Source organism: Musa acuminata, chromosome BXJ3-8 (assembly GCF_036884655.1).
Source record: "Musa acuminata AAA Group cultivar baxijiao chromosome BXJ3-8, Cavendish_Baxijiao_AAA, whole genome shotgun sequence".
In the NCBI taxonomy this organism is placed as follows: Eukaryota; Viridiplantae; Streptophyta; class Magnoliopsida; order Zingiberales; family Musaceae; genus Musa; species Musa acuminata.
The window spans coordinates 20,892,085-20,908,523 of record NC_088356.1 but is presented as its reverse complement, the minus strand read 5'-3'; the positions used below and the strand labels follow the sequence as shown (position 1 = coordinate 20,908,523).

The 16,439-nt window shown below is 36.3% G+C and overlaps 1 protein-coding gene across 6 annotated transcripts in view; it reads left to right on the top strand.

Moving 5' to 3' along the window:
- The first annotated feature begins 1,678 nt into the window (after positions 1-1,678).
- Positions 1,679-16,439, top strand: part of LOC103988496 (uncharacterized protein C630.12) — a 41,011-nt gene continuing 26,250 nt past the window's right edge. For 2 of the 6 annotated variants that reach the window (XM_065161456.1, XM_065161455.1), the window contains exons 1-5: positions 1,679-1,923; positions 2,944-2,988; positions 3,945-4,123; positions 6,124-6,259; positions 12,423-12,519. In XM_065161456.1, coding sequence (XP_065017528.1) covers positions 1,786-1,923; positions 2,944-2,988; positions 3,945-4,123; positions 6,124-6,259; positions 12,423-12,519 — 595 coding nt within the window. In that variant the 5' untranslated portion in view covers positions 1,679-1,785. Of the gene's footprint in view, positions 1,924-1,970; positions 2,212-2,943; positions 2,989-3,944; positions 4,124-6,123; positions 6,260-12,422; positions 12,520-16,439 lie in introns of those variants that run through there. The other 4 variants (XM_065161454.1, XM_065161457.1, XM_065161458.1 and 1 more) reach the window with 4 other exon arrangements.

The window sequence follows — 16,439 nt, the reverse complement described above, 5'->3', positions numbered from 1 at the left end:
GACCTACGTCCACTCCCGATTCCTCATCCGTTGAGGCCATCAACTTTCACTAACGATCTTCTTTTCAACGGATAAAGATCAATTACCCTTATTACAACTCTTTTCTCCTTTTTATAAGCTCAGGAGAGAACCCTTACAACTTTTTTTTACAAGTAATCCTCACAACTCCCTTAAAAAAAATTCTAAACTTAAGGAGGAAGAGACTTAACACTTTTCAAGAGTCTACAACACTTTAAAATCATAAGTATTTCGTTCTTTTTCTTGTTGTCTCAAGCAAACATAAGTGGGATATGTATAGGCCCTAAATGGCTTCAAAAATATAACTAAAATGCTCATCCTGAGTTTACGGGATACTAGCAATATTATCATTAATGCTAGATAGTACCACCGCTTGCCACACTTAGCACTAGGTATACCATCACTTCACACAACCTAAAAGACTATGTTATGGTAGTACCACTATCACTTTGGGCGATACCACCACCTAACACTAGCAATACCACCATGGGTTTTATGAAAACATACACTATGTACTTTCTAGCTCACAAGTGGTTCCGCCGCTTGGTATGGCGGTGCCACTATTTAACCCAACTTCAAGTCATTGAATTGACATTCCAATAGGCGCTCAATTTAGTCCTGATTCAGACCCAATGAGCCCCTAATTAAGTTAATATATTTACATCCAAAACTAACTCAATTAGACTTTTAAACTACTTCGATCAAAACACAAACGAATACAAACACAAATTCTATATTGTGTGACATATCATTGGTTCATCCAACACTTCGTCTGAACTCTCGGCGTGTGGTGCTTTCCTTTGGTATATTGTCCACTCCATCGGCATATTAACCTTTCGTAACATCCGATCTTGACGCAATGCCCGATCCTTCCAATCCGATGTCCAATCTCTAACATGATCCACTCTGGTCTAATATCTGATTCTCCTATTTCGATCGATTTAACTTTTTATTATCGAAGATAATGTGTTACTTTTCTCAAGCGTTTATTATAAGGGCACCTTAAACTCGAGATCTTTGTAAGAGGATATCCCAAAGAAAAATAAAAGAGAGAGAAAGTCCTTGCTAAGGTCGCAAAGTAAAAATAAATAAAAGAGCTAGAAAGTCAAGGCTTCAAAGCAGAGAGTTCACATTAGACAATTTGTTTTTTTAAACACATCTAAGACAAACCAATTCTATAAAAGGGTAGTGCCACTTTTAAGGATATAATTTTAATATGTTAAAAAAAAGGAGCATTTTGTGAGAAGAAACAACTAGGGATTATCTGCGGAAAAAGAAAAAGGAACCAGAATTGACCCTTTTTATATTTTCACATATCCATATCAAAAGTCCTACATCAACTTAACAAAAGAAAAGCTATAATTTTTAATCATCCAACATACAGATTTATGAGGATTAAAAAGCATCGGTGGTTCTCTTCATTTTAATCATTCAATTTTATCTTAATTTTAATTATTATTAATCTGATGTCAAATTAAAATTTAAGTAATATTATTTTAATCTAATTTAAGCAAGGTGTTGTATATGAAAAAAAATCTTAAATAATCAATGTTCCGTTTAACCGTGCGATCCACAATGTGAGTCGGCACCAGGTCTGAATCGGACGACCAGAACAGCCTAAAGAATTGCTTGTTTCACTGCGCCCCGGGGCACATCGCACCAGGACGCATTCCCCGTTCAAGTAGTCCTACCCCCGTGGTCGAGCTCCCAGAGCACAAGTCTGGTACGGGAGGCGCGTTCACCTCTCTTCTTCCTTGAGGCGACGCGATGCACAGCTTCACGCTTTTGACCGTCTTCCTCTGCGGCTTTTGGGCCGTCACCCTCCTCTATGGCGAGATGGTCGCCTACTGGGCCGCCTTCTGGACCTGTTCCTGGCCGCAGCCGCGCCTCTCTTCCTCCTTTTCCGTTAGTGTTTCTTCACTCTTTCCTCCATCTTTCTTTCTTAGTTCGTCGTTGATTCGCTCTGTAGCAGGACTATTTGCCGGGCCACATGTATTCGTGTTTAGTTGTTCTTGAAATCCATTCGGTTTCAAGAGTTCTTTGTTGGATCACTTGGATCTGTTTTCAATTTTGATATTTTCTTGTGGGAAAAATCAATTTTGAATCTCGAGAGCCATTCAGATCGAAAGAACATCTTTGACGAGATGATGAATACACGTATTCTTGGTTTTGGAGTTCATCCGGTTGCAAAAGGTGATTTCTTGGGTTTTCATGATCTGTTACCATTATTGAATTTCTAAATTCGCCCAAGTGACATGCTTCACCCATCCAAGGATATATGGGTTTTCTACGTTTACGGTGTCGCCTATGCTGATCTTGTGGTTTACTTGCATGCTCCGATCAACTTGAAATTTGTTTTTGGATGTATCGTCAAATTTGAAAGGAATATAGATGAGTAATTAGTCTACTACACTCAATTGGATAATTTTCTGCATACAGATTGGTCTCTGCACCACTCAGATACTAACAAACAATAAAAAGGGCGTTACTTTAAAGATAATTTGGTAAATCAATTGGTGATGGGAAGGATCATGGGCAAGCAAGATGCTGAGCATATTGCTGGTCTAAATGACAATTTTTCATTAGAATGGATGGTTGATACTTGATAGCGTAGGCACTTTGACTTGTATAATGGTACTTTTGGGTCACCATGTTATCCACAAGTTGATCTTAATAGACCGGATGGTGCTTTGTGCTTTCTCTAGCATAGTAATATGGAAATACTTTTTAAGTCTTTGTGGTTATCATATTATCCATAAGTTGATAAGTCAGTGATCTTTCCTGGTTACCATTTTGTTTTGCTTATCTTTCCTCATCACCATCTTGTTTTGTTCCTTTGTATGTCCTGCATGATTAATTCATCCATCTTGTTTATGTATTCTTGTCATGATGATACACATATTTATTGTTCATTTCCTTGTGCAGAAGACTGACCATTATGTTAAGGTTGCTGTGTTGGCGGACCCACAGGTAATTGTTTTGTTGCAGTTTGCATGTAACTTTTTAAACTTTGTTGTTTTTTGTTTTGTTGTTATCGTCTTCCTCTAAAATGGATTTCTTTGCATATTGGATCAATCCAGGTTGAGATAATGGGGGTTTTCTGTTAGATAATCTGAAAGTAATATACTAAATTTGAATTTGCAGTTTTCATGATTTCAGTAGTTTTCTTGAGTTTTGGAATTAGATAACAATTTATTTTTCTCGTTTTTGTTGCAAGGAAAAGTTTTGATCAAATGATGAGTGTATAATGCTTTCATATGCATCTAAGCATTAATATTTGTTGAAGTAACATGAGTAAAGAGATTAGGTATGCCCATTTATCTAAGTAAGCTTCATATGATCTAATCAATTTATACGTTGAAGCTGCTGGTGGCCTGGTGCAACGACAAACTAATAAAGATCATCTGTCCCTGGACTTGCTAGAACATAATATTTATCTCCTTCCACATACTTATGATCCAAAAAGGAAAAAAGCTAATAAAGATTATTTGTCCCTGGAACTACAAGAATCTGACAACTATCTCTTTCCACATGGATGAAAGTTCCTCTATGGATGATGCATGGGCATTTTAGAAACAGAGAAAGTTGAGAAACAAAACATTAATTGCTTCTTTAAGTCATATGTAAACATTGAGATATTATATAATCAGCATTCCAGATCAGGCTTTGAAAAGAAATAGCATCTTTCAAACTAAAATTTTAATGATTATTCTAGTTTTCCTTTTTGCCTGTGCCTCTACCGTGAATGCATATACCTTAATTTACCTGTAGAACAGCACAATAGATCACCTAGTTTATGAAAAGCAGACTCACTGAATTAATGCTGTGCTCAAGATTACATCTTTTCACCTACGTGTTGCCATCCATTGAAAACGTAATGATATTGCATGCAATTCTTTTTATTCTAAATTTATTCTTCATAACAGCTTATGGACAGGACCTCACATGGACTTCCTCCAAAATCACTTTTGTTAGAGGCTGCCCAATTTTATACAGATTTATACATGAGGAGATCTTTCCGTTCATCCATATTGCCATTCAAACCTGATTTGATTGTATTTCTTGGTGATCAGTTTGATGGTGGGCCTTTCTTGTCGGATGAGGAGTAAGACATTCATATTAATTCTCACTTTTAGCTTTTAATTTATCTTTGTACTCCAAGATTCTTTTGATTGCATTTTTTGTATTATTGACTTTTGCGAAAGACATTTGCTTTCTTTACATAATAAAATTCTATAAGCCAATTATTAGATCTAACCCACTCCTAGAGAAGCATAATATGGTGATAAACTTTTTAATCAGTTCAACTGATTTAAAGCCTTTGGAATTATTTTGGGTATCTATTCTATTCATCTTTTCTTACTTCCACATCCTCCTTTACCCACCTCTTGTACTGTTCATATCTTCTTCATGTCATATTGTTTTGAGACTGCTACTCTAGAACAATTAATACCAAATCCATATTGTTGTTATAAATAGCTAGAATATTGAATTGGACAACACTTAAGTCAGTATTTTAAGGAGAATGTTGGTGATGGACATCATGAAGAAATCTGAAACATCGTTTGATTTCAATATGATAGTTCGATTCGTATTGGTATTATCCAAGGCTAAGAATATTTTAGAGACTTCTAAGACAGTCAAATTGGCCAAATAGGGAAGAACAAATTAGACTCAACCAGAGTTGGCTGATTTATTGATAGGGAGTTGGCAGAGGATCAAAGATAGGTAGCAGTCAATGAGAATGTTCTCTATTGTTCAACTCATAAAAGAAATGTTGCATTTGTGTACACACAAAAATCTTGTTCTCGAAGCTTATTGGCTGCTCTCAGTAGATGAATAAATTGGTTGAGTGACTGTGAAGCTATTTGTACATGCCAAACTTGACTAATCTTTGGAAAGTAGGACACTTGGCATGGATACAATTTAGGTAATGTGTTCATCTAAAGTATATATATGAAGATATATTTTGTTCAATTTAGGTAATTTTTATAATCATATGCGTAATTCATAAGAACTATATGAATAATTATTCACAAAAATAATGAATTAAACATAGTATCTAAAAAAAGTGAAATATACATACGTATTTTGATATTAAAATGTCAAGAAGCCCATTGTAGATGTCAAGTGCCCTAAAATAAAACCATATTAATGTAATGATTTGCATAATATCAATTGATATCCATCTTGTGTTATGTGATCAACACTTTTCAGTGTTTGACACGAACATGGCAAAAGCATTTGAAGTGTTGATGCTGCACAGTTGATAAGTTTTCAAAGATGATCTTATACAGGCCCTTGGTTGCTTAACCGTTTGAGGAGGATTCACTATTTAGCAATGAGCTCTTGGTAAGTCTCCATTGTTGTTACTGAAAATTTATCGTCAGTAAATGAGGGTTGATGCTAACTTTGAGATACCATGACAAAGCTTTGGCTAACCAACAAATATGCCACTGACTGTATCCCTTAGGAACTGTGGAAAGGCGTTAATTGTTGAAACTGCTGAACAGTTTCTGCTCCTAATCAATGTGTTCTGGTCCTAGTCAAGCAAGTTAGATGGAGTTTCATAGGGCCATAAGCTATTCATTAAACTGGGTTTTTATGGAAAATTCTATTTTGTTGGCCATTTAGTAGATAATCCTTTGGTTTCTTAATAAAACCTTAGTTTCTTGCTAGTTATTTGCTAATATGAGCTAAACCAGAAAACTAAAGGAATTCATATGTTACACACTTGCTTCTGGATTTCAAGTGGATTAGGCTACTTTGTAAACACAATCTGACATGTTGATTTGAGTCTGTGCAATAACCATTTTGCCATAACATTGTTTGACCCTTAAAAACTCATGGTGAATGATGATCAATATTAAGTTAACATAATAATTTTTTTTGAAATGTACTGTAGGAGGATAATGTATTTATCATTTTAAGCAATAATTGATATTATACGGAAATTGATGCTTCATCACATCTTACTGTGGAAGATTCTGTTTCACATGATAATCTCATCAATTAATGCCACAACTGCTAATATGAGTTGCTTTCAGTATTTGATTGTTCTTATATCCTCAACTTCCATTTTGGTAATATTCTTCATTGTAACAGGTGGCAAGAGTCACTGAACCGATTTAAACACATTTTCAGTCTGAATGAAAAGGGCAGAGATTTGGCCATCCCTATTTATTACCTCTCTGGAAATCATGATATTGGCTATGCAGGTTTCCATTCACAGTATCCAAAGGTAGCAAACTTGTTAACACTTGTTTGGTTTTATTTGTCGATGGATGGATTGCCATTCCCAGTTTTATATTTAGTTTATTCAAAGAACTAAATAAATGGTGGCAAATCTAAGAAACAAAGCAAATTGGAAAGGAAGTGCCTTGAGAGTGGTATAAAATATCAATAACTAAAGAGAAGTATCAAAATAAAGAAAATAAAATGAAGGATAAAGAAGGAATAAAGAGCAACATCAAACAACTAGATGTTTTCATCTTTCCATGTTTTCTTTTAAATGTAGTTATTAAGATCCCAAACTTCTATCATAGAGAATTGATAGCAAGGCATGCTAGTGTTTTTTGAAGAAAACATGCTGGTTGTAATTTGTTATAAGCTTGTTCCTTACGACTTCAAATACTCTTGGGCAATTACTAGTACAACCAAACCTAGTACAATGCCATTTATTTTCATTATTTTATTTCATTATTCCAAATGGTATAAGTCGATATCACTCATATAAACTAGTTCTCTATTGGTCTAGTAGATAATTAAAATTATTGAATTGATATTGGACTAGTGTTCTTTATTTTTTGTTTGTTCGAGTTGTTGGGACATGGAGCCAAGTTCTTGTTAGAACTTGTCACAACATGATCTCTGGAGATGACTAGATTAGATAAGGGCCTTGCAAAAACTGGGTCGAGTGTATGCCCAACAAAAGCTCCTTTAAAACTTAAGTTAATGTCAAGAAAGTAATACATTAATAGTGATTATGAGAGTTTGGAGAGTTGAATGTATTCTCTCTTTGGTAAAGTAGTATACCTAGGGCCTTTTAAAGGAAGCTTTGGTAACCACCAAGAGTAAATGGGAGGTAACTCATGGAATCATTGACATGGAATAGCCAAGTCTTACCCGAATGTGAAGGGTAGCATTGCAGTGTATCTTGCGTATCATGCCGATCATATAATGCCAATTCACATGGAATTGACATGTAACTGTCGCATATATGTTGACCACATAAGGTACTTGCTTGATGTGTTGGACTAATGAGGCACTTGAGTAGGTGTCGGGCTATCAGTGACATTCACATGGTGTTCAGATGTCCATGTGTCATATTCTTTTTATTATCTAATGGATGGTGTTGGGAGGCATTGTCCTTGGTGGATGATTTAATCATGTCATGTCACTTATGGTGGATGCTTCCTAGCCTAGTTTGGCTTGTTGGAAGTGAGGGAAGCTTCATGATTGAATTCAACTATTAGAACTTAAAAGATATTTAATGTTTCGTGGTTGGATTTAGCCACCTTAAAAGGTTAAGAATGCTTCATGGTCGGATTCGATCGTGTCAAAAGATACGCTTCATGACATCTATCTACGTTGGAAGGTATGAGATGCTTCATGGTTAGATTCCACTATGTCAGAGATACGAGATGCTTTATGGCCATATTCAATCATGTTAGAAGATATTGGACACTTCGTGGTCGTAATTGACTGCATTATAAAAGGGATGCTTTATGACTAGATTTGATCACGTTAGCTAGGGTGTAGATTTAACCACGTTAATCACTTTTATCATTTTCTTGGCTTTCGGTGTGTGATTCGCTTGATTTGATTTTTGGTGATTTAAACTTATTACCCAGATGCCCAATATTATATGACCAATTAAGGACTTCTATACTACTTATCATTTGAACCAATTAACAACAAAGGGTCAGGCATTAGGGACCAAAAGATGCTAGACCCATATATTCTTGTATTCTGAGAACTATGGACATCTAGAATTCTATACCTTGAGCCGAATTGTTCGAACCCCTCATTTGATGGTCCAAGATGTCTTCCACCTCTTCTTCCTTATCTTTGGGATCAGACACCTCTCAGGCTGCAAGTTGTTCAATCGTTCGATCCACCCTCTTTGCCCCCTTCTACTTCATTTCCTTTCGGGAAGAGGTCAGAGTCGCCATATTGGGGAATGTTCCTTCTTTGGGATGGCTTGTTCGAGAGGAGTGTTGTAGTCCATAACTTACTCCTTTGACTTTGACTCTAGAGTTGATCCTTGAGACCTTGACCACCTTAAGTCTTGATTCTTCATTCCTATCAAGTTTGCGCTTATAGTTTGGTTTGTTGATTATTATTAGTCCTATACATCGAATCACTATCTTTACATGTACATTGACGCACTAGAGCTGAGGCTTAGGTAACCCCTTTATTCCTTATGTTTTGAGGTCTTTCTTGCATGGAAGTGCTTAAGTAGCACTCAACTCGTGATGTTACCTTGCGACCATTCTCTGAGAGTGTCGTAGTCTCAAATAAATCTTGACTTTATCCCAATATTGACCCATTGCATTCATATTACAATGTCTACATCAGGTTGTCAACCTTTTACCTTTCAACCCGAAGTGGTTGTAAGGTTTGCGGGTCTTGAAGCTCTAACAAGAGCCGAAAGGAAAGGTTTTTCAATGCCTCTTTAACGAGCGGGTGGTCTTTCTGTTTAGCTCGGGTCACCTGAAAGTTCGCCAATGTTCCCCCTAAGCTGATTGGGAATGGACAATTCACCAAAATCGCCTAAGCCTTAATTAGCTCGAACGGCGCAACCGAGATGAGTGAACATTAGCTTGTGAAAAAGTTAAGTCAAGTCCTGCTCCTCAAGGTTTGTATCGGGATTTCAATTCCCTTCTTTTTTATGTTGTCTTTTTTTGTATATTCCTAACTCCCATCCTTTTGCAGACATGAACTTTGTCGCATCATTCCTTCCTCAAGAGTCAAGATTGTCGATGAGAGGAGCAAGGCTCTTAAAAAGGAAGGCTCTCGAACCTTCCCACCTGAGGCCCTCTTTTGACCTGATGATCGAGGCCCCAACCATGCTAGAGGCGGCCAATCAGGGGTCGACAAAAGCACATGACTAACATGTCACCCTGATGTAGAATAAGCGAAAGCAATGAGCCCTTGATAGAGGAGCAATAATTTTTGGGCCACTAAATGCCTTAGGCCAATCGAATCGTTAGGCCTAGGGAGGACCTTAAGAATAAACTAGCCATGCTGACTAGAGCTTAAAAGAGCTCAGTCGTCATTGGTCTTAGTTGGCTTGAAGAGGAAGAAAGGGCTCATACATTGTGGAGGAGGTGGAGCTCTCGGAGCTAAAACAATTGCTCGGCTCTAATAGGTAGTAGCTTGAGGAAGTGATTAGAGATATGATGGGTCACTGAGTAGGCCCTCATAACTAGTCTGCGAATGTCGACCTTGCCTATTTGATTAAAGAGTTGACTAATGCTAGCTTGAGAATGCCGACCTTGCCCCTTGGGTCGAAGAGTTGACCAACGTTGGCTAAAGGAGTTCCTCTGACTACAACATAAGTTGAAGGGAGCTACCAAGTATCGAGAGTCGATTGGGTTACAGAAAGGAGTATCTGACATGGTTATAACTCTTTTTAGTATGGCTATCGTCTGACGTCTAGCAATTGCTCGAGTCCTAGCCGACCACCCTAGGATTGTAGTCACTGAACACCCCTATGACTAATGTCTCAGAGAGCTCATCCAAATGCCTTGAACACCCTAGTGATCATTTCAAAGACCTCATCAAAATGTGGATTGCTTCAATGATTGCACCTCCCAAAGGCGGCAATGTTGAGGAGGGCAAGAAGGTAGAAAGGGTTGTCAAAAGAGTTTGCTAAGCTAGGGGAGTTTAGCATAGCGGCCTAGATGGGACAAGTCGGGGAGGCTCCTATCGAGCTGATCTTGGGTGTTGAATAAGACCTCGTAATTGTGGTGGTGGTCGATAATTCCAAGTTAGAACCAGAGTTAGCTGTCCCCGCTAGCTAATAAGCCTTGTATTGTTTTTTCTTTTTGTTTTTAGCATTGGGACTACTTTATCTTTGTAAACTTGTAAAAGTCTCGATGCACAATTTATGAATGAGTCTTATTGCATTTTTTGTGTCTTATTGCATTTTATAAATGAGTCTTATTGCATTTTTTGTGTCAATGATGCTTGAGACTGAATTCATCTGTTGAGGGCACCTTAGGCATTTCATATGTAAACACATGAACCATCTCCACACTAGGAGGGTTTAGTTAAAAGATAGATGGATGTCATCATTGATTGTTTGACATCGAGGGAGATAGTGCCTTGGCAAATCCTACATCAGAGCCACTACTGAGAAGCGTCAGTGGCTCGAGGGAGATCAAGAAATCACCTTCAAGGAAAAAGAGGCAGAGCACCTCAACCTCAACCACAACAACGCCCTCATCATCTCTATTAGAATGATAAATGCCTTTGTGAAGAGTGCTATGCTTGATACAAGTACTTTGCTGACATACTCTATCTTGATGCCTTTCAGAAGATTAGTTCGACCACTCATCCCAATGTCCTCATCACTAACAGGGTTCGTGGTGACTCAATCTCACCTCTTGGGATCATCAACTTGCACGTGATGTTTAGATCGAGTCCTTGGTCGAAAACAATGGCAACAAAATTCATGGTGGTCAATATCCTATCAGCTTATGATGCCATTATTGAATAGGCTTCGAGTAGTGATATTGACTTAAAATTCCTGATCAGCAGTTGGGAAGCTTAGGAGCAATTTGAGGGAAGTCTCGCCAATATTACCTAATTGTGATCTCTCTCCTTAGGAAGATGCCATCCCCAATGGATCTTTAGGAAGGCTTTGAAGCCTCAAAGCCATCTCCACATCCCAAGGCGATTAATACACTCATTGAAGTCCCCCTTAGTAGAAACCGATCAGACCACACCATCAAAATTAGAGCAGCATTACTTGATGCAAAGAGGTTGGAACTCATCAATTTTTTGAGGACCAACACCTAGGTCTTTATATGGTCTTTGAAGAACATGTTGGGTATCGATCCTGATGTGGCTAAACATCACTTGAACATCCAACTCAATTCTCGACTGAAGCAGAGGTCTTGAAAGGTTCATGATAGATCAATAACATCCTCCTTCACTATAACTAATTAGTTGTTAGTTTAGATCAATCTCTTCGTCTCATTGACTAATGAATCTGAGATACCTAAAATTTGTTACTTATTATGACTTCTTTTCTATCCAGCTTAAGTATATCCTTCTGTTTACTCCTAGTATTGCTAAGATTATCTCATATATTTAGTGTTACTCCTATTAATTTAAAACCTTTAGTTTCCAACATCTATCCCTATAACTCAAGTATACACTTAATTTTATTTAAACTATTGTCAACTAAATTAATATCAGATGGTAGTGATTTAATGCAGATCTGTCCAATATATGATAAATAAGTTTGTCCATCACCAATATAAGATGGTAACGATTTAATGCGGATCCCGAAGCAGTCCTATACTAACATAAAACTCAATATTAATACCTTTTATAGTTCTAGCATTAGTATAATATCATATATATATTTTATAACATCAATACATTTAGTGGATACACTTTTATTTTCTAAAACTCATCAAAACAAACCTATAGGAACTTTACATGTCTTGTCAAAACCAATAAAAGACGTGCATATCTTTATTCTTCTCTCTTTATTTTTGTATTAATTGTCTTAATAAAAAGGCTTCTATTGTAGATCTTCAAATCATAAAATCAAATTGATTTTCAGCGATATTTGTTTTATATATTATTCGACTTTTAAGTACTCTTTTACAAAATTTTATACTGTGATCTATAATATTAATCCCTATGTAATTAGAATAGTTCTACATCTCTCTCTTATTTTTATGAAAAGCTCTTCATTTGTAATAGTTCTACATATCTCTCTTCATTTATCAGACATTCTCCTAAATCTTAAAATTTTATTAAATAAACTAGCAAGCCAGACTATTTTTTGATCTCCTGTACTTTTCAAAACCTCAATAAGAATGACAAGATAAATGCTTTGTCCTTGTTTTTGTCATCTTTATGTTTCTTGGCCGTGTGTCTTATGTGCACTTTAGATGTGCAGATTTTGTCTTTTAATTTGAAACATTATGACATAGTTTTTGTACATTGACTATATATTAAGATTTGGGTGCTTGATTTGTGATTTGATAAAAGCAGCTCTGTCTGTTTAACTAATTTGTAGTCAATAACACAATTTAATTCTGAAGTAACCCTTGAATCATAATCAACAGCATTTTTTCTCTTTCTTTAAATGTTATATGCTACATCTAATGATTCACTTGACTAGACTGTTAAATATTGTGAGGTTTTCCTGCTAACAGGTGATCAGTCATTATGAGAAGGAATTTGGAGCAAGAAACTACCAAATTTCTGTTGGAAAGATCAACTTTATCGTTGTTGATGCTCAAACACTCGATGGTAGATTATTGTTCCTTCAAATGCCCATCATGTTTCCTTCTAATCTATAAAATATTAGTAACATGTTGAAGTTAAGTGCTACATCTATTCTTTGGTCAGATTTTTGTTATTTTACTATAATGCAAATCATAGTAGATTATGCTTCTATGATGATGCACTTTTGCTAATCTGAAATAAAAAATATAGACTCATCCAAGGTTTGTCATCTCAGTTACTGTCATTGTACTAATCCTGAGTGGACATGACACTGGTGTACTGAGTGTCAGGACACCATCATATACCAAAATTTGGAAAATAAATAAAATATTATCAAAATTTTTTTAATAATCTGATGTAGGACAACCCTAAAGGGGATGCTTAATATGAAGAGAGAGATGGTTGGGTGGGATATAAATGAAAAAATGGGTTAAAACAGAGAGAGAGAGAGAGGAGGCAAAAGAAATCTGAATTGTAGAAATATTAATATAAGTAATAAAGAACAAAGTTGGAGTTTAATCACATACCTAGATTATTGAGGAGCCCTTTGACACCCTTCTGATTGACTTCTGATGTTGAGAAATAAGTTTTTGGGTCTTCGTTGTAGGCTAGCTGAGACTAGGAGAGGAGAGAAATGTAGGGGATAATCTTGGGCTCACTCCAAGTCCTTCGGCTCACATCGGGGAGAAAACTGTGGTCTTGCACTACTCACACAATTAGTGAATAAAACTATTCTTCACTAAAAGACTGATGATCCCATTATAATGCTTGGCCTCTTTATATAAGCCACAAATACAAGAAGAAAAAAATTAACAAATAAGGAATAAAATACATCAAAATGATTCAATACATTGTATTTGGTCATCTTTTGAGAAGATAAGATTCCAAAAATATTCTTGTAAACTATTCTCCTTCTTTATGCATGATGTTCTTCCTTTCTTGCAAGATGATTCTGTAGAATTGTCTTCCTTCTTTGTGCATGATGCTCTTCCTTTATTGCAAGCTGTTGATTCTTGCAATATTCTCTCTTATTTCTTTCCTTATTCTACTTTATTGTCAATCTAAAAAAGAAGATATTAATTGATATTAAATGTGCAGGATGTTAACACATGGCTACCCTAAAATGTCAATTGAACCTGAACCTGAGTTCATCATCAGTCCAAAGGGTCGGACCTTTTTCTTTCCACATCTTCGAAATGTAGCCTGATTTCCATCGTGATCCTATTTTATTCTAATTTATTTCCTTTACTTGTTATATACAATCAAATTAGACAGGACATTAGTATGTACCGAATTTTATTATAATCAATTAAACATTCTAAAAAATCTATAAAGGACCCTATTTTGTTCTAATTTCTTCCCTTTTTTGATTATGTACAATCAGTTAAATATTTTTTTGAAAATAGGATTTAGATAAATGAAAATCTCTCATCTTGAGAGGCAATATGAATTAAGCCAATGATCGTCGTACCACCTAAAGTGGTATATAACAGATGGTACATGGCGGTCTGCGGGTGCATGCCACACACCACCTCGTTTTGGATGGTCCGGTCCAACTCATATTAGGAGTACTTTTGTGGAACTAAACACAAGATTAGGAGCTTATATAGTGTTGTCAAATTGAGGTGGGCTGTTTTCTTAATGATCTAATTCACGACTTTCAAGGCTCAAGCCTTTGCCTTGCCATAATAATACTTTTGCTTGGGAATTCCATGTAGGACAAGTTTGCGACATACAGAGGAGGAAAAAAAAGCATGGTCCCATATCAAACTTGTCATTTTAACTAATTGATGTTAGGTTGAGAATATATTGAAATTGTTAATCCTTACCTTAAATAGAAATAATGATTAACTTGCTTGTTTAGGATATCATTCAAAAGGAAAATTTCATCCAAAATCATGCTAATTGAAGCCCTAAACGCAAATTGGCCTGAGTGATGCCCTAAAATATGAGTTATTTCCCATGGAAAATTATTAAGGAGTCAGAGCTAGTTCTAAATATTTTAAAATTTTGAACACCTCTACATGCATTGATATTTTATTAGACTAATATCTACCTATGGTATGATATAGAATTCCTTGGTAATCCAATAAAAAATATTTTTAAAAATTTATTGATATGTTAGTGTAACCAATATATTTGGTACACCAGCATTACCTTTACACGATTGAATTGGTGCATTATGATCAGTAAATTGCAATATTTGAAACCTTGGAGTTGAATATGGTTGTCAAAGTTTGCTGTAGATTTGAGGTATGCAGATATTGTCAGGACGTGCTTTATAATGCTTTTGATCAGTATGATTTTGAAGATATTGCACTCAGTAGTAATATACCTATGTATGTCATGGAAGAAGTTGAGGCTTGTCAATTGAGCTTATAAGAAGTTGGAATATTGAGGTACATCATTGAAACTACTTATGTTGCCTAATAAGGAAATTTGTCTTCTTTTCTAATAAAAAAGCTCCTGGAGAACTAGATTGTTTGATTTTGTTCAACAACCACAGAAATCTTAGGCTTCTCAATTTAGTTGATTCAGCAATGACTGAGATAAGGGCAATCAATGTTTTTATCTTTTTCTCCTTTCTTCTTTCTCATTTTTTTATATGTTTGCAACCAAGCTTGCAGGGGCATTTATACTCAAATACCTAAAAAAAGTCATGTTCATTGGTGAATACAAGAGAATATAATTTTTCTCATTCATTAATTTTTTCTATATATAAAGGATGATTTATATAGGCTGATTACAACTTGTACAACTAAGGAAATTGATTCTATACAATATTTCATTCTAATTCATTTCCTATAATATGGGCTGATTTAAGACTGATTGAGTGACCCAAAATAGGTGATATATTCTCTTAATTATGGGATTCAGAATCTCTTAGATGCTCGTATAAAGACCTTTGAAGTCCTTTGGTACGAACATTTGTTAGTTGTTTCTCTGTAGGAATATAAGGTATGCAACAGCGATTTTGAAAGGCGCTCGCCTAGGCGTTCGGGCGAGGTGAGGCAAGGCCCGAGCGCCTCGCTAATCTCACAGGCGGCGCACTTCAAACAGGCGCTGCCTGGGCGCTCGCCCGAAGCGCCCAGCGCCTGGGTTAACCAAGGCAACCGAACCAGAATTTTGGGTCCGGTTTGGTCCTGGTTCGGTCTATGATGGTTAGTTGATTCAATTGAACCAACTAAAACTGATATAAGTGATAACCGAACCCTAACCCTCGCTCCCGATCCCGATCCCGCTGCTTGCCGTTGTCGTTGCTCGCAAACGCTGCCGCTGTCGCTGCTTGCAAATGCTGTCGCTGTCGCTGTCGCTGTCGCCGCTCGCGCCTCCTGCTGCTTGCCGCTCCTGCTCCCGCCGTCGCTGCTCGCCGCTGTCGCTGCTTGCAAACGCTGTCGCCGCTCGCGCCTCTCGTCGCTCCCGCTCCCGCTGCTCGCCGCTATCGCCGCTCGCCGCTGCCGCTATCGCCGCTCGCCGCTGCCGCTTTCTCTTTTCTCAGTCAGCAAGCTCAGCACCCCTTTACACTTCCTTTTAACAGTATATATATACTATATACTGTTAATATTATTAAGTTTATTTAAAATAATTAATTTTTAATACTGTTAATAGATTAATAATATATTATTTTGATTTTAATACTATTAATTTTTATTTATTTGAAACTTTTTGTTAATGTGACATTGTGATTTTGTATCTTAGATTTTCTTAATTTAATAGCATATTTTTATTTAAAATTTTAAATAATTATATTTATTAATTATATTATATATTTTTATATTTTAGCGCCTCGCTTAGCTCGGCCGAGCGCCTCGGGCGTTTTTGGACCTTGGCGCCTTTTGGCGCCTAGCGCTTTTTAAATCATTGGTATGCAGACAATTCCTTCTTTAATTTTCTCCTTTATGAAATTTTGATCTACAATTCCTTCTTTAATTTTCTCCTTTATG